The following is a 26,015-nucleotide window of genomic DNA, read 5'->3' on the forward strand; positions in this document are numbered from 1 at the left end:
AAGTCCTTAGGCCTTTCGGCCACGCGCACTCCTTCTGCTTCTGCTTTTCTTTACTTTCGTGGCCAAGGAAGGGGCACCCAAACATTCATTTCAGAGCCACAGGCCTGTGCAGTATCAGTCTCAGTGCAGCCGCGGATGTGGGACCCGCAGAGGTGGGACACGGGGCCAGTGGGTGGACCAGTCCACCACCTCCCCTGCCGCCACTGCCTCCAAACCTTCCTAGTCAGGTGTTTCAAGCCCACCAAATTCTAGTGGGTGGCAGGATTTGCCAACAACTCCCCCACTGGTGCACCATCACTACGGACAGGTGGGTTTTACAGATTGTCCGAAGGGGATACTCCCTCCCTTTCGAGACCAACCCTCCAGCCATGCCACCTCAGTACCACTGCATGTCGGGGGATCACTTGGTACTTCTCCAGCAGGAAGTTGCAGCCCTCTTGGCCAAGGGGGCACTTAAGCTCGTACCGATGCCAGAAGTAGGTCGTAGTTGTTACTCCCACTACTTCCTGGTTCCAAAGAAGGACAATGGCCTGCACCCTATCTTAGACCTTCGGAACGTCAGTGTGGCGTTCCAGTCTTGGAGATCTGTTAGGCAGCAGTGTGGGCATCTCTGCACACGTTCACCAAACATTTCTACGTGGATAGTCAAGTCAATAGTGATGGACATTTTGGCTGCTCAGTCCTGCAGGGTTTTCTAGTGTAAACCTGTCATCAGGCCATCCTCCGGGGATGGCATTGCTTTGGTATCGATTCATAGATAAGCAATATGCTGCTAGATGCCGCTATCAAATGGACAGGTTACTTTCCTTCGGTAACGCCTTATCTGGTAGAGACATGATCTTGCCGCAGATTCCCTACCGAACCACCCATCCTTCCCGCCCTGTGGCCAGGTTTCTAGGAACCCTTCATGGCTGTGCGTTTCTGGGATGGAAAGTTGTGAAAAGTAACTGATGTCAGTGCGCCAAGGTTGCGTCTATATAGGTGTACGCCACTTCGGGTGCTGACAACACGACATCTCACGGAGCCGACTGACGCCACCTATCGGCGCAGGGGTATTGATGGAAGATAAATCGTTGGGATCCAGTCAGATGCCTGTGAAATTCAAAGGAAAGGAATCTACTACTAGATCATGTCTATACGAGATAACGCGTTACAGAATGTAAGTAACTTGTCCATCAGTTTAATGAAATTGTCTTTTTCCAAGCATTTACCGATATCCATTCTAAGTAAATTATTTGCATTTATTCGTTAAGAGATTGCACACCTATCATGTTTCTCAACTGTGAGACATGTTTTGCAGTACTCTAAAATTGTTGGAAATGTATCAAATCATTATATTGTCTTGATGTTTTTGTGCTTTACAAAATGATATTAACATTAAACTCTTTTTTTGTTAATGTGCAGGCAAGTTATAAAATCTACCCTTAATCCGAATGCAAAAGAATTCAACCCACGAACATTTTCACAAGTAAGTTTTATAAATTAGAAATTAGATGGTACATAAGACTGCTGTTTATGAGGGATGAGCACATGCAGTTGTTGTTAGTAGTAATGTTAAAGCTTATTGAAAAATTGTGTGATTGTCTGAAACAGCAGCAAACAGGAGTCAAAGTATTATTTAAGGGCTGGCAGCTTAGCTAACTGTTTATTTGCCGGATGTCACTCCCATTACAGGGGGAGGAGAGACCTGCTCAGTACATTTATTTCTGTGCAGCCAAACATGAATACTTAAGTGTATTCACTTGTCACTTGTCAAACGTGCAGCAAGCTAATGTTAAACTCTTGCAACATAATTGGTGTTAAGAAACAAATGTGACACCATATATACATATATCCACATGAAGAGAAACCAGATGCAAACTAGTGAGCTGATAGATGTTGCTAATAATATAAGAATGAAATGGAAAATAGGTGCTTCAAATAAAAGACTGGTTTTCCTCATTTTTTTTTTTAGAATTCTTTTTATTAAACAAATAAGAATTGACATCACAACGTACATCACAGTGCAGACAAATACGTAGTGCCTTACTGTTACATTCATATCAGTACATGAGTACCTGCTTATTAGTTGTCACTGCATTTATGGTGACGGTGGGTCATCATGAGAGGGTATGCTTGGGGGGTACAGATATCACCTTGGTATGTATTCCAATAGTTCCAGATATGTGACCATTTTTGGGAGCACCCCCGGGCTACGTATACCGTCTTTTCCCTAAACATGCACCAGTCTATGTCTCTTTTCCAGGTCTCTATCGTTGGTGTGTGTGCGGCCCCCACATGGTTGTGCAATATTTCTCTTTGCTACCATAAGACCCAGTGTTACCCATATGATGCGCTTACTATTCAGATCTGTTGGCTCCCACACATTCTAAGAGACATCTCTTGGCTTCTGGGCGGATAGTGAGTGAGAGTACTTCAGTGATGATGTGTATTTTACGCCCATACCGTTGGATGTGTTTGCACTCCCACAATATACGCATGAAGGTTCCTACACTCCCGCAGTTCCTACAGGTCCCGTCATCCGCTGCCCCCATTTTCACTAGCATGGTCCTGTTATTTATACTCTGTGTAGTATCTTTAATTGGACAAGCCACCTCCTGTGGGGATGCTATCATCACTACCCAGTCTTCATACTCTTTCCCATTTCTCTTGTATGCCTCGGAGTGGGTCGCTGGAGTGATTGATCAGTTTTTTGTATGTCAAGGAAATGGCCTTTGACAGCAGGTAGCTGTCCAACAATCTATCCTCGTGAGGCGAGGATTCCGGAGGAGTGACCCCCTTCTGTAGTAGCGTTCGTAGTGCGTGGTGAACCTGCACAATTTGATTTCCCCCTTCACCCAGAGGTCTCCTATCCTAGAGATACCAATGAGGTTCCATTTATCGAAACCTTTCGACTTCCACAGGTTCACAAGCTGTTCTGAGTCCCATAGGGGGTCCTCCCACTTTTTAAAGTTAATATCTATGCATAAAGTAGTGCTTATTCTGCAACCTGATAAGCATATCAAGATAGTATTTATGCTTAATTCAACAGAAGTATTTTCAAGCATGCAAAATAAGGCTTTTGGTATGAATCTCTGTTCATTTCCCTTTGCTTCTTGGAGTTGAAAAATTCTGTCACTTTAAATGATATCCCCCACAATTACCCAAAGAAGGGCAAGCCTTCAAACTGTCCTAGGGAGTGAATATTTCATTTTCTTTATCCTTTTACAAGTAAGAGTCTTACCATAACCCATGTTTCTAATGTGCCACAGCATCACCTTCAGTTCCTTCTTTCTGCCACCACAAGAAGAGCTCTGCACTCTGCAGACTACATTTGTAGGCCATATGAAGCCATTTGTATCCAACTCATTATTTGAGTTTTTAAACCCCTGGTTATTATTTTTTTTGTAGTCAAAATATGTTTGAGACAGCAATACTTTTTCACTTGGCATGATGTTTTGAATTTTGTTTTTATATTGGTGTAATATTGAAGTCTTCTTCCAAGCAGCTTACATATTATCTCAAAATAAATACAGTGAACTCATTGACAGACTCCAAAAAGTATGAAAACGCATAGCCAAATTGAAGCTTCTCCTTCCTAAAGCATGACATAACATATATCTGTATCTAAAGTATGCTAATTGCCCTTTTAGGGCTAGGTTCAAATTTATTTGCTCCTTGATCATGGTCTTTTGGAGCATGGTGCCAGGATCCCTGAAAAATGGATTCATGACAAAATCCACTTTTAGCGATGCTCAGACAAACTGTGTATGAAAAAACAAGCACAAAAAGGATTACTTGGAATTCTGGACCCTAAGTTCTGGAATGTGCTCAATTTGTTGAGAAACGGACGAAAATCTGGTTTGTTAGAGGAATCTTGGAAAAGCGATCTGTTGAAACAAACCTCCGAAAGTTGACTGGTTTCAGCAGCTGACTAAAGCTGTTTTACCAATCCATATGTGTCCCGAATGTACTCTAACTCCTGGAAAAAAATGCTTATTCCTCCCTGTCCATAATTAATTTCCACCTATCTCCATATTTTTTACCAGTAATTTAACATTTACATGAAACCAGCAATGAACATGCTTCTGTTCTAAATTACCCAATTGTATTTTTTACTTATATTTTCATATTTTTCCATCATGCAGACTCCACCTGTACGATATTAGAGTGGTCTAAGTCTTGAGGGAAAAGAGACAGTATAATAGGATATGTACAGTGCAGAGAACAGGTGGCGTGTTGGAATATATTCTAAGCAGAGTAGATAGCTGATGTATGTCAGAATCAATCAATCGGAGTTCATAAATCGCGGTTACTCACCTGTGTTGGTCTTGAGGGGTACTCCGCATCTGATCTCTGTGGATTCGGAGAGGAACGGAGGTTGTCTGACTCGCTGTGTTTGATCGTTGAGGAACGAATGGATCCAGTTCAGTGCCTTGCCGCGTATACCGACGTCGTGGAGTCTACTGATTAGGGTGAGGTACGAGACTGTGTCGAAGGTGGCCGAGAGGTCCAGAAGGATAAGGGCTGTGGTTTCGCCCCTGTCGAGGTGAGAGCAGATGTAGTCAGTGGCAGTGAGAAGTGGGTTCTCCCTGCTGTGGTTGTTTCTGAAACCGGATTGGGAGATGTCCAGAACGTGGTTTGCTGTGATGAACGCGGAGAGTTGGGCGTTGATGGACTTCTCGATGACCTTGGCTAGGAAGGGGAGCAGGAAGATTAGTCTGAATGTTCTTGAGGTCTGTCGGGTCGGTGGATGGTTTCTTTAGTAGACGGTTGATCTCTGAGTGTTTCCAGTTGTCGGGGAAGGTGGTCTCGATGGAGCAGTTAATGGTGTGGCCGAGTTCGGGGGTGATGGCAGTGGCTGCTCTATGGAAGATGTGGTGCGGGCATGGGTCCTAGAGGGCTCCGGGGTGGATGCTCTTCATGGTCTTGAGGGTGTTGTCTGTGATGAGCGGAGTCAAGTTGATCAGGATCTGTTGGTGTGTGGCGTGGTTGGGAACTGTGGTTTTGGGCTTGGTGGGATAGTCTAGGGTGTTAAAGCGGTCGTAGATTTGCCTGATCTTGTGCTGGAAGAAGGCTCTGAGTTTGTTGCAGAGGTCTTGGGATGGTGGGACGTCTGTGGTCTCTCTGTTGTGCCTGGCAAACTCATTGATGATTGCGAAGAGTTCTTTACTGTTGTGTGTGTTGGTTTTTATTCTGACCTGGAGGGCCGTTTTCTTACTGATTTTGAGGAATAGGTGGTGGGCTGTGATTACGGCTTTGAAGGTTGGTCGCGTTTCCGAGGTTTGGTTGCTCCTCCATTTCTTCTGTAGTCATCTGGAGCTGCGTCTGGACTCATGGAGGGCTTGAGTAAATCAGCTGCCTTTCTTGAAATGTTGCTTACCAGGTGCCTTCGTGAGGGGAGTCAGGGTGTCAGAGCAGTTGGAGATCCATCGTGGGAGGTTGCATGCTGCGGTATTGGCATCAGCGGCTGTCGGCAGTGTGGTAGTGTTAAGGGAGGCAATGAGCTGTTTTTCGGTGACCTGTTTCCAGTTGCGGCTGGGGGGTAGGGGTGGGATATAAAGCATAGTATGGAAGAGGAAATACATGTTATGTAACACAGTACTGTTGCAGCAAATTAGCATTTGATAGAGGTTTTATATACATTCATAAGGGATGTGAAGAACCTGAGATTAATCATACCTACTAGATAAAGGTGTTGATTCATTGAGGTAGCATCAGCAACTTGTGAGTGAGGCGAGCATATTGTGAGTTCTAGGTAGGAATATAGTTTAGTATAAAAAGATTGACATTATATAGCAGTTAAGGCTTGCAAAACAGAATTATTTGTTTTTCTATTTGGCAAGCAGATGTATTTTTGTGTTGTTGCTACAAGATAGGATTGGTTTATCTGACCTGCGTCTTTGGTCTTGTTCTGTCAAAGAACAAATGCAATAGAATATAGCTTCTATTGACGCGCTTTATGTAAGTTTTAAAGCCATTACATTTTGTGGCTTTTTTGGAGGAAATGACAAACCCTTATTGGGATTTAATTTAGGGCTTTTATTTTTAGTCATCCAGTCCTGTATATTCAGTGTAGTTTATACTTAGATTAATGCATCAGTTCATGCCAAGTCAAATGCTAATATTTGTGTGTAAAGGTTGAATAGTGAGTAGCTGCAGAGGTATGATTTGAGTTCTCACCACTACCAAATCTTTCTTTGACTCTTTTGGGCTATGTGTTGGGGTCAGTAGTGCTCAATGTCGGTACGGCCTCCGTCCATCAGCACTAGTGGTCATTGTGAGAAGTTGGCCTGATGTGCAGTGTTCACTGTTCTAGTGATCACTATATATCAGTCCAAACAACCCTTATTGATGATTGGTTGTAAGTCAACCTTATAGACCAGCTATCCTAGTAGCATGGATACGAGCAGTCTAAGGCTAAGACTCTAGAGGGCGTGTTAAGCCAGCTGTTTTACCACCACATTACCCCTTGAACACCCAGTGAAAGGACACCACACAAGTGTTATGAAAATAAACAGTGTATTTATTAGAATCACAACAACCCTGTACTCTTTATGAGGACAGGGTGCTAGGCACACCACAAAACTCTTACGAAAATACTTAAGTTAGCACGTTATACACAAATGCCCGAGGGGCACGAAAAACCATATACTTTAAAAGTGGAATGCGAAATTACTAGCAGGTAAGTACAGTACTAATAGGCTTTGGACTCGCCAGGACTTGACTATAGAATCGTTAGATTACTTCTAGGAGACCTAGGGGACTCGGGTGCAGAGTGTGCACTCTCACGCGGGATGCGGGACAAAGTCTATGGGAGCTAGTAAAGGCAAAGTTAGTGTTCACGGGCGAACCCGACCTGGTAGGAAGAAAACGACAGTGGATCCTGACCCTAGGATAGTGAGGCTATGCTGGGACACCGAAGTGCCGAAGTTACCTAGCCCAGGGGCTGCAGCTGCATAGGTCTGAAAAGACGTCGGGGATCTCGTTGCCGGACCAGGAGCCTGGAAGAAGGAAGTTGCTGGCAGGCGACCAGTGAAGGAAAGTTCGTTGGATCCAAGCCTGGATCGAGGAAGAAGAAACCTGAAAGCAGAGGGGACCAAGTTCTTGAATCACTAGCCAGTGATTAAGTGGGCACCAGGATGGCACCGGGCGAAGTCACCTCGACTAGGTGAGTGGGCGACGCTGGCTCTGCAGATCTCACGGACCAGGAGGCGTTGTCGGCGACCAGGATGGAGAGGCGAGCTGTCCCACGATGGATGAAGCTGTCGGCGTCGAAGTTACCCAGGATTGGGCAACAAGCCTTGGCTAATTCAAGCCCACGCGGTGGACTCAAAATGGCGTCTTGAGTGGACCAGGAGGGTCCGGGGTGCTCCTCTTTTGGAAGGGAGCAAGGGCCAGCCTGGAGCAACCAGACCAGCAGCAGTGATGTCGTCGGGCGTCGTTCAGAAGGCCACAAGCCAGCGGGCTAGTAGCCAAACAACGCGGTGAGCAGCAAAAAGCAGAAGGGCCCCACGCAGATCGTGGAGATGCTGGGAGGCTGCACTTCGGTGCTGGAGCTGCTCAGGGTCGGGGCTTCTCGGACCCCAAAGCACTCACCAGGAAATTACTCGGCGGGCTTGCTGGAAAGAAGTCGTGCAGTCTTGAAGATGGCCGGTCCCTCGAGGTCTCGTCACACCCACGAATCTCAGCGTGACTGATGATGCAGGTAGAGGTCAGAGGTGCCAGGGAAGCCGGTTCTCGTCGAGCTGGGCAGTCTTGATCCGGAGGAGAGACTTGCAGCAGACCAAGTGTTCTTAAGATGGTGCCTGCGGATGCAGGGTGACTACTCCTTAGTCACAAGGGAGAAATCTTAGGAAGAAGTCTTGAGTTCCTTTCGTGGAAAGTAGTTTCAGGATTCAAAGATGATCTGTTTTGGAAGGGGGCCAGTTCCTACCTTTATCCTGTAAAAAGGGGCTGGCACGCGACTAAGTCCTGCCCTAGGGGTGGGACTAGGAGGGGGGTGGTTACACCCACTTCCTTGGCGGGCTTTTCCCCAGCACAGGGTCTGGAGTGACCCTGGAACTGGTTCCAGCCAGCCTATGCACAGTGAGCACCGGGGTGCCACGTGCAGTCACCTTCCTCTAAAGCCCTGCCTACCTACAATACACAAAACCCTGTCTGGGACGGTGCTGGCACCGCCCCTGGCAGGAAACCCTTTGTCCTTATCTCCTGCTCTGGGAGGACTCCCAGCAGCAGGAGGGCAGACTTGTGTCTCGGTGGCAGCATCCATTTTGTGGAGCTGAGGCTCTGTTTGACTTTAACCGGGGTTAGGGGTTGCATACATGTCGTGTCCCTCTAGAAGGGTGGAATGCTAACCCCGTCGCCAGAATTGGCGAGGGGTTAGTATTCCAATTCGTATGACACCTTACTCGACATGTTTTGATAAAGCGATACCAGAGTTGGCATATAACCGCGAGGATTATAATGCACTTAAGAGTATATGGTATGCGATATCATGGAAACGGCTAAGGGATGGATCCCGAAAGCCGCAGACAGGCTCAGCTCATGCCAGAGCACCATCTCACACGATTCCAAGCACTCTGCCTTCAGGATTGTTAAGGCCTGCTATAGGAGTGACTGATAGGAGATCTGTGTGTCCATTTTAGGGTTAGATATAGGTATACTATATCTAAAGCAAAGGGTGAGTACACCACCTTGCCCCAGCTGTCGTGCAGCCAGTTGTGTCAGTTTAGTTAGCCAGCCCAGGGGTGGCATAATACATGCTTCAGCCCCTGGGAGACTTCTGGGTACACCTCAGCCCTGGGTACAGGGACTTGGAGAGGGCCCAGTGCCAATTCAGTACCTGAGTACAATTTGGATAGAGAGAACAGCTAGGCTGTGGGTCTGATTAGCAGGCCCACAGCCAGGGAAAGTCGTAAACCAGTGCAGCAAAAAGCAAAAATCTGGGTGATCATAGGATTGCAGACCCTACTCTCCTACATGACCCCCCCCAAACTTTGGGACAATAAACTAACCTTGACCAGGTGAGTCTTCTTGCTCTAAGTGGAAATACCTGGAGAGCCCATCAGCATTGCTGTGATCAGTACCAGGTCTATGCTCCACTGTAAAATCCATCCCCTGTAGGGAAATGGACCACCTAAGCAGTTTGGGGTTTTCACCCTTCATCTGATTTAGCCACAAGAGGGGCTTATGGTCTGTCTGAATGGTGAAGTGAGTGCCAAACAAGTAGGCCCTCAGCTTCTTCAGGGCCCAGACCACAGCAAAGGCCTCCCTCTCAATAGCTGACCAATTTTTCTCTCTGGGTGTCAACCTCCTACTAATGAAAGCAATAGGCTGATCATTACCATCAAAATTCAGTTGAGACAGAACAGCCCCCACACCCAACTCAGAAGCATCTGTTTGGACAATGAATGGCTTGGAGTAATCTGGACTCTTTAGGATAGGTGCTGTGCACATGGCCTGCTTTAGGTCATTGAATGCTTTCTGACAGCTTGCTGTCCACTGAACTTTCTTTGGCATCTTTTGGCTTGTCAGGTCATTAAGAGGGGTCACTATGGACCCATAATTTCTGACAAACTTCCTATAGTACCCAGTCAGGCCCAAGAAAGCTCGAACCTGAGTCTGGGTGATTGGAGGAGTCCAGTCCTTGATGGCCTGTATCTTACTCTCCAGTGGCTGAACCTGGCCTCCACCTACAAGGTGGCCCAGGTACACAACCTGTGTCTGCCCTATCTGGCACTTTGTGGCCTTGATAGTGAGGCCTGCCTTTTGCAGGGCCTCTAACACTTTCCTCAGGTGGACCAGGTGATCCTCCCAGGTGGAGCTAAAGACAGCAATATCGTCTAGATATGCTGCACAGAAGTCATCCAGCCCAGTGAGGACTTGATTCACCAACCTTTGGAAGGTGGCAGGTGCATTTTTCAGTCCAAAGGGCATTACCACAAATTGATAATGCCCTCCAGGGGTAGAAAATGCTGTCTTGGGTTTGGCCTCCTCAGCTAACCTGATTTGCCAATACCCAGCTGTCAAATCAAATGTACTTAAGAAGTTGGCAGAAGCCAATTTATCTATAAGTTCATCTGCTCTTGGTATGGGGTGGGCATCAGTCTTAGTGACTGCATTGAGGCCTCTGTAGTCTACGCAAAACCTCATCTCTTTCTTACCACCCTGGGTGTGAGGCTTTGGCACTAGAACTACTGGGCTAGCCCAAGGGCTATCTGAGGGCTCAATGACTCCCAACTCCAACATTTTCTGCACTTCAGTTTTGATGCAGTCTCTAACATGATCAGGCTGTCTGTAGATTTTACTCTTGACAGGCAGACTGTCTCCAGTGTCAACATCATGGGTACACCAATCAGTTTGGCTGGGTGGCAGAGAGAACATATGTCTGAAGGATTGCAGAACTTGCCTGCAATCCTGTTGCTGATGTCCAGAGAGGCTGCCACAAAAGACAACACCATCAACTGATCCATCATCAGGATTCTGAGTGAGCAGGTCTGGGAGAGGGTCACTCTCTTCCTCCTGTCCCTCATCTGTGGCCATGAGCAAGCTCATGTCCTTCCTGTCAACATATGCCTTGAGCCTGTTAACATGGAGCACTCTGAGAGGGCTCCTGGGAGTTCCAAGGTCCACCAAGTAGGTAACCTCTCCCTTTTGCTCAATGATGGTGTGGGGCCCAGACCATTTGTCTTTCAGAGCTGCTGGGGCCACTGGCTCCAGCACCCACACCTTCTGTCCTGGCTGGTACACAGTCAGAACAGCCTTTTGGTCATGCCAAGCTTTTTGAAGTTCCTGGCTGGCCTCAAGGTTTTTAGATGCCTTTTCCATGTACTCAGCCATCCTGGAGCGGAGACCAAGTACATAGTCCACTATGTTGGTTGCAGGCTTTTTGAGAGGTCTCTCCCATCCTTCCTTCACCAAACACAGGGGTCCTCTCACAGGATGCCCATACAGAAGCTCAAAAGGGCTGTAGCCAACCCCCTTCTGTGGGACCTCTCTGTAAGCAAACAAGAGGCAGGGGATCAGGACATCCCATCTTCTCCTAAGAGGTTCAGGTAGTCCATGAATCATCCCTTTGAGGGTCCTGTTGAATCTCTCAACAAGCCCATTGCATTGTGGATGATAGGGTGTGGTGAACTTGTAGTTCACACCACACTCTTTCCACATGGCAGTCAGATATCCTGACATGAAGTTTGTACCTCTGTCAGAAACGTCCTCCTTTGGAAAACCCACTCTGGAGAACACTCCAACTAGGGCTCTTGCCACCACAGGGGCTGTGGTGGTCCTCAGGGGAATAGCTTCAGGATACCTGGTGGCATGGTCCACCACCACCAGTATAAACTTGTGCCCTGATGCTGTCTGGGGTTCCATTGGACCAACAATGTCAATCCCCACTCTTTCAAAGGGGACCCCCACCACAGGTAGTGGTATGAGGGGGGCCTTTGTTGTGCCACCTGACTTACCACTGGCTTGGCAAGTGACACAGGAGCGACAAAACTCCTTGGTATTCTCATTCATATGGGGCCAGTGAAAGTGTGAGACAAGCCTGTCCCAAGTCTTTGTCTGACCTAAGTGACCTGCAAGGGGAATCTCATGGGCCAAGGTGAGAAGGAAACCTCTCAGAGACAAGGGGATGACCAGCCTCCTGGTTGCACCAGGCTTGGGGTCTCTTGACTCAGAGTACAGGAGTCCATCTTCCCAGTATACCCTGTGGGCACCTGTGGCATTCCCTGCAGCCTCAGCAGCAGCCTGCTGTCTGAGGGGTTCAAGGGAAGGGCAGCTCAACTGTTCCTTCCCCAGGTCTGCTCTGGAGGGTCCCCCTGAGCCCAGAAACTCAACTTGATCAAGTTCAAGCTCTTTAGGCTCAGTTTCCCTCAGCTCTTCCAGATCAGCCTCCTCAGAGACTTGATCCTCAACCTGGGGCAAGGGGGAAGGCAAAGCCTTACCCTTACTGCTCTTCTTCTTGGAAGGTGTCTGGTCCATCATTTCAGGATCCAGCACCTGTTCAGTGGGGCATTTTCTGGCCTGTGACCTAGTCACAGCAAGCACATGTGCTGGCAAGCCTAACATTTCCATGTGAGTCTTCTGCTCCACTTCTGACCACTGTGATGACTCCAAATCATTGCCCAACAAACAATCAACTGGGAGGTCTGAACTGACTACAACTTTCTTTTGTCCCTTCACTCCACCCCAGGAGAAAGCCACAATTGCCACACTATGACTAGTAGTGACATTGCTGGCATTGGTCACCAGGAAATCAGTACCTGGCATGATCTGTCCAGGGTCCACAAAGTTAGGTGTCACCATGGTGACACTGGCACAAGTGTCCCTATAGGCCTGAGCCATTTTGCCATTTATCAAAGGTGTCTGCCTGTATTTGCCCAAAGTATTGGGACTTATTTCAGGGGACATATCCATATCCCCTGTACAGACAAGGACAGCCTGAGTGAGTGTGCCAACTAAGTTGTCAGACCCCTCAGTACCCAAGGTTAACCCAACTAATGCCTTGGGAGGTACACTACCACTACTGACTGTACTAGGGGGTGCAGTTGCCTTAGGGGCTGTAGTGGCAGGAGTTTGTCCTCCTCTTTTGGTGCACTCACTAAACCAGTGAGATTTACTTTTACAGTACTGGCACCACCTTTTTGACTGGCCTTCTTGAGTCTTCTTCTTCTGGGAAGCCTGACCCCCACCCTCTTTGGTTTGTTGGGGACCTGGTGAAGACTTCTGGTCATTTTGCTCATTCTTAACATTACCCTTCTGGTCTGCTTTCTTCTGACCACCCTGGTTCTGGTTCTGGTTCTGCTTGATCCTTGTCCTGACCCATTTGTCTGCCTTCTTTCCCAATTCTTGGGGAGAGGTCAGATCTGAATCAACAAGGTGCTGGTGCAGCAACTGGTTCTGACAATTGTTTAAAATTTGTTCTCTCATCATTAGATTATACAATCCTGTGTAATCTGTAACCTTGCTACCCAGCAACCAGCCCTCCAAAGCCTTAGTGGCACAATCCACAAAGTCAGACCAGTCCTGAGACTGAGTTTTCTGGGTGTCTCTGAACAGCAACCTGTACTGCTCAGTGGTTAAACCAAACCCATCAACCAGTGTATTCTTCAGGACCTGGTAATTGTTAGCATCCTCTACTCTTGTAGTGAGGAGCTTATCTCTACCTTTACCATCAAAGGAGAGCCACAGTATAGCTGCCCACTGACTCTGGGGAATGCACTGCACAGTGCAGGCCCTCTCCAGAGCAGCCATCCATTTCTGGATATCATCCCCTTGCTTAAAGGGGGGCACTATTTTAGTCAGGTGTTTAGTATCTAAACCCTTCTCTCTATCTCTTGGGAGATTGCTGCCACCAGTGGGAGCTAACCCACTCATCTGCTGCTCTCTTGCCAGGGCAAGCTTCTCTTTGGCCAGGGCAATTTCTTCCCTTTCAATCCTCAGTTCAGCTTGTCTCATCCTAGCTTCATGCTCCCTTCTCTGAGGGGAAGTAAATCTCCTCTGTGGAGGATTCCTTCTCCCCTGAGAAGAGGCATTAGAGTGCAGAGATCTATTGGAGTCCCTAGAAAGAGATCTATCTCTCCTAACTCCAAGGTTAGGCCCACTTCGGGTTAGTACTGGGGGTCCCCCAGATCCTAGCCCAAGTAAGTCTAAGTTGGCCCTGGTTAGCCTTCTGACTACCTCAAGACCTTTGTCTACCTCATCCCCAGAGAGTTCCTCTTGATCCTCCTCCTCAACTGCAGTAGCAATGTTGGGGAGATCTGGATCCCCAGAGGTTCCCTCTAAGGCTGGCATGTTCTCATGTAACTGAGAAAGCTTTCTGGCATCATATGTCTCTAAGAGACCTATCAGAAAGGGAATGGTGGGGTTAGACCCCTGCTTCAGTTTTCTGGAGACACAGATCTGTCTCATCTCCTGGAAACTGAGAGCTGCATATCTTGAAGTGACCTGTGGAGGGTCAACACTGACCAGGGGAGTCTCAGTAGAATCTCCCTGGGTAGACATGCTTTTCTAGTGAGGTGTAAGTGGTGCACTTACCTACACTATGTGTTTGCCTACTGATCCCTTGCTAGAGTTGTAGTTTAGGGTGTGCTAAGCCCTAGGAGCTACAACAGCTGGTTCAGTAGAACTCAGAGTATTCTAAGCTAAGTTATATGTACCTTTAGTACTTATGTGATCTTTCACAAGATATTCTTAGGGTATGTGTGGTAAAACAACAGCAAGCTCAAATCCCAACCGCTGCCACCAATGTGAGAAGTTGGCCTGATGTGCAGTGTTCACTGTTCTAGTGATCACTATATATCAGTCCAAACAACCCTTATTGATGATTGGTTGTAAGTCAACCTTATAGACCAGCTATCCTAGTAGCATGGATACGAGCAGTCTAAGGCTAAGACTCTAGAGGGCGTGTTAAGCCAGCTGTTTTACCATCACATTACCCCTTGAACACCCAGTGAAAGGACACCACACAAGTGTTATGAAAATAAACAGTGTATTTATTAGAATCACAACAACCCTGTACTCTTTATGAGGACAGGGTGCTAGGCACACCACAAAACTCTTACGAAAATACTTAAGTTAGCACGTTATACACAAATGCCCGAGGGGCACGAAAAACCATATACTTTAAAAGTGGAATGCGAAATTACTAGCAGGTAAGTACAGTACTAATAGGCTTTGGACTCGCCAGGACTTGACTATAGAATTGTTAGATTACTTCTAGGAGACCTAGGGGACTCTGGTGCAGAGTGTGCACTCTCACGCGGGATGCGGGACAAAGTCTATGGGAGCTAGTAAAGGCAAAGTTAGTGTTCACGGGCGAACCCGACCTGGTAGGAAGAAAACGACAGTGGATCCTGACCCTAGGATAGTGAGGCTATGCTGGGACACCGAAGTGCCGAAGTTACCTAGCCCAGGGGCTGCAGCTGCATAGGTCTGAAAAGACGTCGGGGATCTCGTTGCCGGACCAGGAGCCTGGAAGAAGGAAGTTGCTGGCAGGCGACCAGTGAAGGAAAGTTCGTTGGATCCAAGCCTGGATCGAGGAAGAAGAAACCTGAAAGCAGAGGGGACCAAGTTCTTGAATCACTAGCCAGTGATTAAGTGGGCACCAGGATGGCACCGGGCGAAGTCACCTCGACTAGGTGAGTGGGCGACGCTGGCTCTGCAGATCTCACGGACCAGGAGGCGTTGTCGGCGACCAGGATGGAGAGGCGAGCTGTCCCACGATGGATGAAGCTGTCGGCGTCGAAGTTACCCAGGATTGGGCAACAAGCCTTGGCTAATTCAAGCCCACGCGGTGGACTCAAAATGGCGTCTTGAGTGGACCAGGAGGGTCCGGGGTGCTCCTCTTTTGGAAGGGAGCAAGGGCCAGCCTGGAGCAACCAGACCAGCAGCAGTGATGTCGTCGGGCGTCGTTCAGAAGGCCACAAGCCAGCGGGCTAGTAGCCAAACAACGCGGTGAGCAGCAAAAAGCAGAAGGGCCCCACGCAGATCGTGGAGATGCTGGGAGGCTGCACTTCGGTGCTGGAGCTGCTCAGGGTCGGGGCTTCTCGGACCCCAAAGCACTCACCAGGAAATTACTCGGCGGGCTTGCTGGAAAGAAGTCGTGCAGTCTTGAAGATGGCCGGTCCCTCGAGGTCTCGTCACACCCACGAATCTCAGCGTGACTGATGATGCAGGTAGAGGTCAGAGGTGCCAGGGAAGCCGGTTCTCGTCGAGCTGGGCAGTCTTGATCCGGAGGAGAGACTTGCAGCAGACCGCAGTGTTCTTAAGATGGTGCCTGCGGATGCAGGGTGACTACTCCTTAGTCACAAGGGAGAAATCTTAGGAAGAAGTCTTGAGTTCCTTTCGTGGAAAGTAGTTTCAGGATTCAAAGATGATCTGTTTTGGAAGGGGGCCAGTTCCTACCTTTATCCTGTAAAAAGGGGCTGGCACGCGACTAAGTCCTGCCCTAGGGGTGGGACTAGGAGGGGGGTGGTTACACCCACTTCCTTGGCGGGCTTTTCCCCAGCACAGGGTCTGGAGTGACCCTGGAACTGGTTCCAGCCAGCCTATGCACAGTGAGCACCGGGGTGCCACGTGCAGTCACCTTCCTCTAAAGCCCTGCCTACCTACAATACACAAAACCCTGTCTGGGACGGTGCTGGCACCGCCCCTGGCAGGAAACCCTTTGTCCTTATCTCCTGCTCTGGGAGGACTCCCAGCAGCAGGAGGGCAGACTTGTGTCTCGGTGGCAGCATCCATTTTGTGGAGCTGAGGCTCTGTTTGACTTTAACCGGGGTTAGGGGTTACATACATGTCGTGTCCCTCTAGAAGGGTGGAATGCTAACCCCGTCGCCAGAATTGGCGAGGGGTTAGTATTCCAATTCGTATGACACCTTACTCGACATGTTTTGATAAAGCGATACCAGAGTTGGCATATAACCGCGAGGATTATAATGCACTTAAGAGTATATGGTATGCGATATCATGGAAACGGCTAAGGGATGGATCCCGAAAGCCGCAGACAGGCTCAGCTCATGCCAGAGCACCATCTCACACGATTCCAAGCACTCTGCCTTCAGGATTGTTAAGGCCTGCTATAGGAGTGACTGATAGGAGATCTGTGTGTCCATTTTAGGGTTAGATATAGGTATACTATATCTAAAGCAAAGGGTGAGTACACCACCTTGCCCCAGCTGTCGTGCAGCCAGTTGTGTCAGTTTAGTTAGCCAGCCCAGGGGTGGCATAATACATGCTTCAGCCCCTGGGAGACTTCTGGGTACACCTCAGCCCTGGGTACAGGGACTTGGAGAGGGCCCAGTGCCAATTCAGTACCTGAGTACAATTTGGATAGAGAGAACAGCTAGGCTGTGGGTCTGATTAGCAGGCCCACAGCCAGGGAAAGTCGTAAACCAGTGCAGCAAAAAGCAAAAATCTGGGTGATCATAGGATTGCAGACCCTACTCTCCTACAGTCATGAATCTCCTTCATCAGTTACTGGAAAACATCACATCATCCTCTACTTCTAGCATTGCTATTGCAGTTCTACACCCTGAAGCCTGATTTGCAATTTTCTACAAGGCAATGTTTAGCATTACAAGCTGAGTTATTTAGCCACACAGCTTTCTAAGAAGTTAGCTATGAACAGAATTCTAGAGCTAGGGTAGTAATTGTAATTTTGCTTGGGTTCAGCTTACAGGGATTTCAGTAAGTGGGTCTCGAACCTTATTTTGAAGCTGTAAGTGCAATACCTTTATGCATAGAAAGTTCTGACAATGTTAAGTGACTTGTGGATGATGGTTTGTTTAGGTCTTTTTTTAACAAATTTATTTTACGTTTTCCGTATTCCAAGCAGTACTGTCAGCAAACATTATAAATAAACTATTATACTGTTTGTTTAGAACATTTTGCTAAGGTGGAAGGAGTAAATCTGCATCATAGCTTAATTTTTTTGTGTGATGGGTGGTGCACGTTAGAGAAGTTGCATAAATACGGCTGAAAGAGGACTATTTTAAGTACCTTTTCCGATAGTTGTATGGGGGAAATCTTAGGCACCCTTTTTGTATATTTCCCCATGGTCCTCAGTATCTATTAATGTAGGAAATTAACTAGTTCCTTACAGTGGTTAATGGTGAGGACACTATTGGAAGGATAGTTTCTGTCATTTGCTCTTTTTCTTTTTAAGTGTGCAACATTGTCAGTTAATAGTGCTAGGTTAGAGATTTAGCTTTGTGTTACACCTTTCATTCTTCTTAATCATGGTAATTGGTGAGGAGAGTGTTTAAGTCATGTTTCTTCAGTCCCTGGTCCATGTGTGCGATTGTTTGCCTAGTAGGAAGTAGGATGCAGCAGATTAGGTGGTTATCACGTCAGTCTACGTGGTCATCCATTGAAAGGAGTGAGGCAGAAGCTGTAAAGAGGTCCAGAATGGATCCTGCAAGCTTGTTTTCAGAAGTTTTGTTCAAATCCACTTAATTTTTGGAAGGTTTTTATGATTCCTGCTTGGTCCACGCTTTTGTTCAATGTAAGATTAAAGTCCCCATGAAGCTGAAGAAGGTTGTGTAAGAGGAGAGTGTTGATGGCGTATTCAATGTAATTTTTTGTGAAGGATAGACATTTACTGCAATTGTAGTAAATCAGGCGAAACTTAAGTTTATCCAGTATTGGGGTATCTTTCATAGATTCATATGCCTGAATAATTCCCCGTCGCCCAGGTGGGAGTCTCACGGTAAATAAAATAGCAGTGCCAAAGGTAAATAACAGTAGTAGGCCCTAAGGAAAAAGGCCTGAGGCCCAAATCTTAGTAGCCTATCTACATCATTATGCTAAAAAGACCAAAGTCTTTGTTCCAACCAATCAGCTAGCAGCACCCTCTAGAACACTCTCTGCAGAGCCAGTTCTCCTCAGATTTTCACCGCACGTCGCGTGGAAGGGAGTCTCCCTGAGTGCTACTCCGTTTTCCTTCAAGATGACTGACAAGAAGACCTTTTTCAAACCTTACAGAACATGCCCCAAAAAGAGAGTCCATGTTGATGATCAACATAAGGACTGTATCTATTACCTCTACCCTAAGCATGAGGCTAAAAATTGTAAGATCTGCCGACCCTTCCCTTCAAAAACTCTAAGGGATAGGGAGGCTAGAGTCCTGATGTGGCTCCAATCTTCTTCAACTGAAGATGATGATAGAGCTTCGACCTCCAGCAAGAGAGCAAGATCTCAGGACAGTTTGTCAAGTGAGGGGAGAAAACATCTTAAATCCTCCCACTCCACTTCTGGTCCTTCTCAAAGGTTGCCTTCTGCTTCCTCTGGGCCTATTCAGTCTCCAGAAGCTTCTGCTCTCAAGGACTCTAAAAGGCAATTAATCAAAACCGTGAGTGAAAGCTGTTCTGTCTCTTCAGCTTTACCTGTGTCGACTATCTCTGTCACATCTTCAGCTCCTTCGTCGACGGCGACAATTTCTGCTACTTCTATTACATCTCCTATCCTGTCGACGAGGATTTCCATAGTGTCTAAGAAAACCGTTGTTGATGATCCGTCGACGAAAGCCTCATCGAAGTCGTCAAAACACTCGTCGACGAAGATAATGTAGATGAAGCTCCTGTCGTCGACGAAGAAATCTACTGTGCTGTCCACGAGTGCCCCGTCGACGAAGAAGTCAAGCCCGTCGACGATTGCCCTGTCGGCGTTGAGCCCGTCGACGATGGTCCCGTCGACGTCAACTCAGTCGACGATGGTCCCGTCGAAGTCGACTCCGTCGATGATGGTCCCGTCGACGTCCAGTAAGTTGACGATGCTACCGTCAACGTCTAAATCGTCGACGATGATCCCGTCGACGACGACTAAAATGAAGAGTCCATCGACGGTGACTGTATCTTCTTTGTCCCCGTCAACGACCATACCATGTACAGGATTGGAACCTGCTTCTACTAAGTCTTTAGTGGCGGTGCACACTTTTTCAACGCCTATTTCCTCGAAAGGTTTCCAGCTTAAATCTTTCCAGAGACAAGAGTATTCGTACATCTCACCACTTACTCCATCTCACCTCCTCAACACATATGCCCAAGAGGAGGATGATGACTATGATGACGATGAAGGAGCTTTTGGAATAGCTCATCCTTCCGAACTGAACATTAAATGTCAAGAAGACAAGGAAGATGAAGACTACACAGAACACTACTACTAGGAGAACATTGTTGTTCCTCACCACAAAGGATACCAGAGGCATTCTCGGATTTCCAGCCATCTGCTTCCTACCCTTATTCAGGACTTGCAGGCCATGTTAGCTGATTATAGGCAGCACTTTCCACCACATCAAGTAATTCCACCACCCCAGCCTGTGGTAGTTCCAGATCCTATACCTCAGCCGGAGGTTCCGGCACCAATGTCTCCGGTTACAGAACCTCCTCAACAGCACCAGCCTGCTCAGCCTACTCAAACTCTGGACACTTCTTCGGATGAAGAAGTTGATGAAAGAGAGCAGCCAGAGAATCCTCACTTGGATCCGTGAAATTCATATATTATTCCCATACCGTCTCCACCAACTCCACAACCATCGGAGTCACCTCCAGAAGATATAGGTGGATTTCATAACCTTATGCAGTGAGCTGCTACTAGGTTTCAGCTTCCAGTGACTGTGGAACAAACTGATTGTTTCCTACACGATTTCAAAGAGAAGGCTAGGAAAGTTACCAGAGCAATTCCAATAATAGATTATATATGGACTGAGGGCATCAAGATTATGAAAAATCCTGCATCCGTGCATGCAGTGCTTCCACGGATTGATAAAAAATATCGTGCTCCGATCAACAGCCAATCCTGCCTCATTGGTCATCCCAGGCCGGATTCAGTCATTTCACAAGCCGCCCAACAAAGGTCTAAAAATCCGGCCACACCCATCACTACACCACCAGACAAAGAAGGACGTCATCTTGACCTCGTTGGTAAAAAGTTCCCTACCATGGCTGCCGCCTCCATCAGGGCAGCAAATTCAATAGCGATCATAGGGCGTTATGATCTCCAAATGTGATCGGACATGGCTGGTCTGATTGACCTTATTCCAGAGGACAAACAACAGGAGGCTCGAAGGATCTTGTTGGAGGGAGAGCGCGCAGCAGCAGAAACCATCGACTGCACTCTGGATATTGTCAACACAAATTTCAGGCAATTGGCTGGGGCTGCAGTTCTCAGACGTCAAGGTTGGCTAAAGGCTACCACCTTCCGACCAGAAGTCCAAACAAAAATATTAGATATGGCCTACGACGGCGACTCTTTGTTTGGCAAACATATTGATGAAGCCCTCCAAGCAATCAAGACAGATACTGATACTGCAAGATCTTTGGGTTCCCTCCAATACAAACGGGGAACATTCAGAGGTGCTAGAGGGCGTGGCTATTCCTCTAGAGGAGGTTACCATCAACAGAGCAGACTATCAGCCTCAATATCGGCAATCTTATCAATCATCGTACCGCCAGTCCAATACGGCTGGTTTCTCTCGCGGATGCCGAAAACGCTCCAACAATCAAGGGCGAGCCTCTCATAGAAACAAGTGAGTTCAGCCGGGCACCAGTCACATTTCCTTCCCTCCCTGTGGGTGCGAGAATTTCTTTTTTCCTAGATCAGTGGTAAAAAATTATCTCCGTCTGCTGGGTGCTAGAACTCGTAAAGCATGGGCACACCCTAGAATTTGTCACCAAGCCACCAACGACTCTGCCCAAGGGACCCCCTCCCCCTAGTCTTCACTTATTGTTCAAGGAAGCTTATTCTATGTTCCTCAAGAACGCTATAGAAAAGGTCCCAGTTCTTCAGAAACGGACAGGTTTCTACTCCTGTTTTTTCCTCATCGAAAAGAAATCAGGGGAATGGCGACCAATTCTGGACCTTCGCAACCAAAACAGGTTCCTCAAAAAACAGGGTTTTCGCATGGTCACACTGTCAGAGATTCTAAGCTGCCTGAACTAGTGACATTTTATGGCTTCCTTAGACATGGAAGACGCATACTTCCACATCCCGATTCATCCGAAACACCGAAAGTATCTCCGATTCACTGTGGCTGGCGCCCATTATCTGTTCAAAGTGCTCACGTTTGGACTCAAGTCGGCTCCAAGGATCTTCACAAAGTGCCTGGCCTTAGTGGCAGCAATACTGCGTTCTTGGGGAATCCAGGTCTTCCCGTACTTGGACGATTGGTTAATCAAAGGTCCTTCAAATCTCAATGTAAAGAATGTCGCAGTCTCTTCGCATCTCTGGGACTAACTGTGAACAGAAGCAGATCCCAGTTACATCCAAAGTAGTTCATGCCTTTCCTGGGAGCACGTCTAGACAAACAATACAATGCAAGGCATTCTTATCTCAAGAAAGACAACTTCGCCTACAGAAATTGGCACTGCAGGTTTCAAAAAGAAAGTCACTTTCTGTTCGCCTGTTCGCTTCACTCCTGGGAATGTGTTCTTCGGCCATAAATCTCATCCCCTTGGCACGCCTGAAAGTGAGACCTTTACAGGAGGAACCACATCTTCAATGGAAACAAGCGACCGGTTGCTTCGACGACGTCATCAAAGTCACTCCACGCATGGTGGATGCTCTTCAATGGTGGTCACTGTTACCCAATCTGACACAAGGACTCACGTTCATACAGAATCCTCCAGACTTCGTTCTGACAACGGATGCTTCCATGGAGGGATGGGGAGGTCATCTCCAAGATTTACAAGTTCAAGGCAAATGGTCTCAGAAGTACAGACAACGACACATCAACAGTCAGGAATTGTGGACAATGTTCCTATCCTTGCAAGCGTTCCTTCCCAGGATTGTAGGGTCTTCGGTCTTAGTTCAAAACCGACAATACCACCAGCATGTTCTACGTGAACAAACAAGGAGGGACAAGGTCGGCAACGTTGTCAAAGAAAGCTCAGGAGTTATGGGAATGGCTAACACTTCACAGCATAACTCTCAAGGCAGAACATGTCAGAGGCCTCCACAATACAATAGAGGACAAACTCAGCAGGTCCCTATCAGACTGCCACGAGTGGGAATTAGACCACGTTCAAGTGAACAGAGTTTTACAGGCTTGGGGCAAACCGACATTGGATTTGCGATGGTCAGGGATTTGTGCTTGCGCTTTTCCCCCGATCCCGTTGATACCAAGGGTGTTGCTCAAGATGAAATTGGAGGGCTGCCGTCTCATCCTGATTGCTCCCCAGTGGCCACACCAGTACTGGTTCCAAGAACTCATGTTGCTATCCCAGGACCATCCAATCCGTCTTCTTCCAACTCCAACAATGTTGTCGCGGACCGAGGGACAAATACTTCACCCAGACCCTCAATCTCTAAAATTACACACATGGCTCCTGATTTCTTAGAGTTTCAAGACCTTCATATTCCTCAGGATTGGCGTAACGTCTTACAAAAATCACGAGCACAAAGCACATTGAAGACTTATCGTCTTAAATGGAAGAGGTTTTGTTTGTGGTGTGACTCTAAGAGTATACACCCGATAGAAGCTCCTGCAGAGAAAATTCTTCCTTATCTACTGCATCTGGCTCGTTCTGGTTTCTCTTTTTCATCAATAAAAATCCATCTAGCGGCTCTATCCAGGTTTAGGAAAGTTGCCAACATTTCCTCACTATGTTCGTCCTCTTTAAACAAACAGTTCATGAGAAGTCTTTTCCGAGCTTATCCTCCGGTTAGGCCTCCTCCAACGGAATGGGAACTCAATTCGGTTCTCTCACTACTGATGAAACATCCATTCGAACCCATTCACAAAGCCGACCTCAAGTATCTCACATGGAAGGTCGCCTTACTTCTAGCTTTAACGTCTGCCAGAAGAGTAAATGAAATTCAGGCATACGCGACATGGAAGAATGTCCACACGTTCACGAGACATTACTGCCTGCAATCAACGAGTCCAGAGGATGCAGCAGTTGGTCAGGCTGTCTTACGACATCTATTTCTTTAAGAACAGCTTCAGGTAACCTGTGTTCTTTAATTTTGTATTTATAAAGAGGTATCGATATATTTCTATACAGATATAATGTATTTTAAAGTATATATATATATTTTAAAGTGTATATATATATATATATATATATATATATATATATATATATATATATATATATATTTTCACAGCACACGTTCTCCAGTCTCTCAAGAACGACGTCCAGGCCAGCTTAGTTTTCAAAAAACCGGTGTTTATTTCACAGCCCACTTTGAGTGGGCTGTGAAATAAACACCGTTTTTTTGAAAACTAAGCTGGCCTGGACGTCGTTCTTGAGAGACTGGAGAACGTGTGCTGTGAAAACATAGGGAGTGGCGCTCCCGTCCTGGCCCGCCGCTACAAGCGGCCACTTATGCTTCGCGCCAACACAGGAGTTGGATATATATATATATATATATATACATGTTTCGATTTTAACAAATGGATGTACGTGACAATAGATATCCATGTTATACTACTCTATGAATGTTCTTTTAAATTTCTGATCATGTGTACTTATGGAAAGTTCAGTTGCCTTACACTTGTTGGTTATTAATAATGATTTAACTGGGAGTTTATCAGTACAAGTCTCCCACCATCCGCAGCCGACTCTTACCTGGCATACTGCTTGCTATTCTGATTCAGGCATGTGAACCTATGAAAGATACCCCAATACTGGATAAGAAAACAAGTTACTTACCTGTGCTGATTGGTTGGGACAAAGACTTTGGTCTTTTTAGCATAATGATGTAGATAGGCTACTAAGATTTGGGCCTCAGGCCTTTTTCCTTAGGGCCTTCTACTGTTATTTACCTTTGGCACTGCTATTTTATTTACCGTGAGACTCCCGCTTCGGCGACGGGGAATGATTCAGGCATGTGAAGCTATAAAAGATACCAATACTGGATAACTGAAGTTACAGGTAAGTAACCTTTGATAGCAAAGTTTATTTTGCCCCTTTCTAAGGCAATGCAAGGCGAAACAGCTGCCTATGGTTCTTCCGGCAGGAAAGACACCTTTTGACTTACAAGCTTAAAATGACCTTGTCTGGTACTTGGTGCTATTGAGGGAACTTGAACAGAAAGAATCTTTTCATTGACGATCAAGGAACTTTGTTAGATGATAGTGAAGTTCTCTATCACTCTTATGCAAAATCTCTCATCACTGACCACCACAGAGAAGACGCCCAGGTTGCGTGATTATATTCAGGAAACAAAACCTCAACTGGTAAAGCTTCTCCACCCCGAGGCAGAGCACTGCTCCCACAGGAGTCGAGAGTCTGGCATTAAGCGGGGCTGAAAGAAAGTCCCAGATTCTGGCCCACCCCTGCTGTTTGGCTCCAGTCGGTACCAAGGAAAGCCTTTAGAGCCAAGCAAGCCCCTACCAAAGGATGCAAAACACCCCCCTTCAGAGCTGAAATCGAAGCCAATAGTACCTCTGCAACAGAGTGCTAAGTCAACACAAAGGGTCCCTTCGACTTAGAGATCAGAGAAATCCGAAGAATCCGTATGGGAAAGGCTGGCTGTGGGACTTAAGACATAAGTGGTTCTTAACTCCTGTGGAGACAGGTAAGATTACCAGCAAGACACCTCCACGACAGCCTTAAACATGCACCCCCCCAATTCCAAAGAAACAAAGGCTAACCTTCAAGAATGAGCTCACTTTCGATGACCAAAGACATCCAGTGCCCAAGAAGCATGTGGAGAAATCGGCAAGCCAGACTGATCTGCAAGCCCTACAGCTCAGTCACCCACACCCAAGCAATCACCACCACCACTGCCTCCTACTCAACTATCACACCCATATTCACCTTCTCCCCTCTATCACCACCAGAGTCTCCTGACGGGTCAGTGCTCTTAAACTTGGACAGCCCCTGTGTGGGGAGGGGAGACCCTTATGACCAGCTTCTTGGGAGAGAAGACGCCGACAATCCCTAGAACATTTATATTTTTTTAACTAGTTTTTATTAGCTTTTTTTTTTTTAGAAACTTGTAAGTTGCACAGTATTTCACAGGTGGTCAGCAGCCCATGAATAGGGGAAGTACGTATTGTAATTAGCCCTAAACATCAGATCTTCTCCCTTTTTGTGGATGCCCTCAATACTCTAATATTGTCCCCCATGCTGTCCATATTTTATTTTATTTTTCTGGGTCAAACCCTTATGGAGGATTTTTAGCGGAGACACTGTTGGATTCTTCTCCATGCTTAGAAGCTTGTTAAAGTTGGCCTCAGACAATTGTAAAGACCCTGTCAAAGCAAAGGTGGTCATGCCATGGGTCAAGAAGACGTTTAAAGCTTTTTTCAATAGACCTTCATCCATAGCCATGTCCCTCAGATTTTCTGGTAGTGCATACAGCGTGGAAGGAGCCTTAACTCAAGCCACAGGTCACACACCCTAATCCCCTTGAAACCACACGAAGAAAGTAAGCATGTCAATGCTGTCCGCAAGGCAGTTGAGGCAACCACCAAGTGGCGCATTGTCAGTTGGGTTGGCCTGCTGTCGAGATAAGATAGGTTCCATTGGGAGGAGATGGAATTCTCCAGTATTAGGGGTGTCTTTAATAGATTCACATGCTTGAAT

General features: G+C 46.9%; 1 protein-coding gene across 19 annotated transcripts in view; it reads left to right on the top strand.

Annotated features, from left to right (window-relative positions):
- Positions 1 to 26,015, top strand: part of ATXN2 (ataxin 2) — a 1,876,777-nt gene that overhangs the window by 1,030,839 nt on the left and 819,923 nt on the right. For all 19 annotated transcript variants that reach the window (XM_078667457.1, XM_078667461.1, XM_078667458.1 and 16 more), the window contains one exon: positions 1,405 to 1,468. In XM_078667457.1, the coding sequence (XP_078523583.1) occupies positions 1,405 to 1,468 (64 nt within the window). The remainder of the gene's footprint in view (positions 1 to 1,404; positions 1,469 to 26,015) is intronic.

Source organism: Lissotriton helveticus, chromosome 11 (genome assembly GCF_964261635.1).
Source record: "Lissotriton helveticus chromosome 11, aLisHel1.1, whole genome shotgun sequence".
NCBI classification, from domain to species: domain Eukaryota; kingdom Metazoa; phylum Chordata; class Amphibia; order Caudata; family Salamandridae; genus Lissotriton; species Lissotriton helveticus.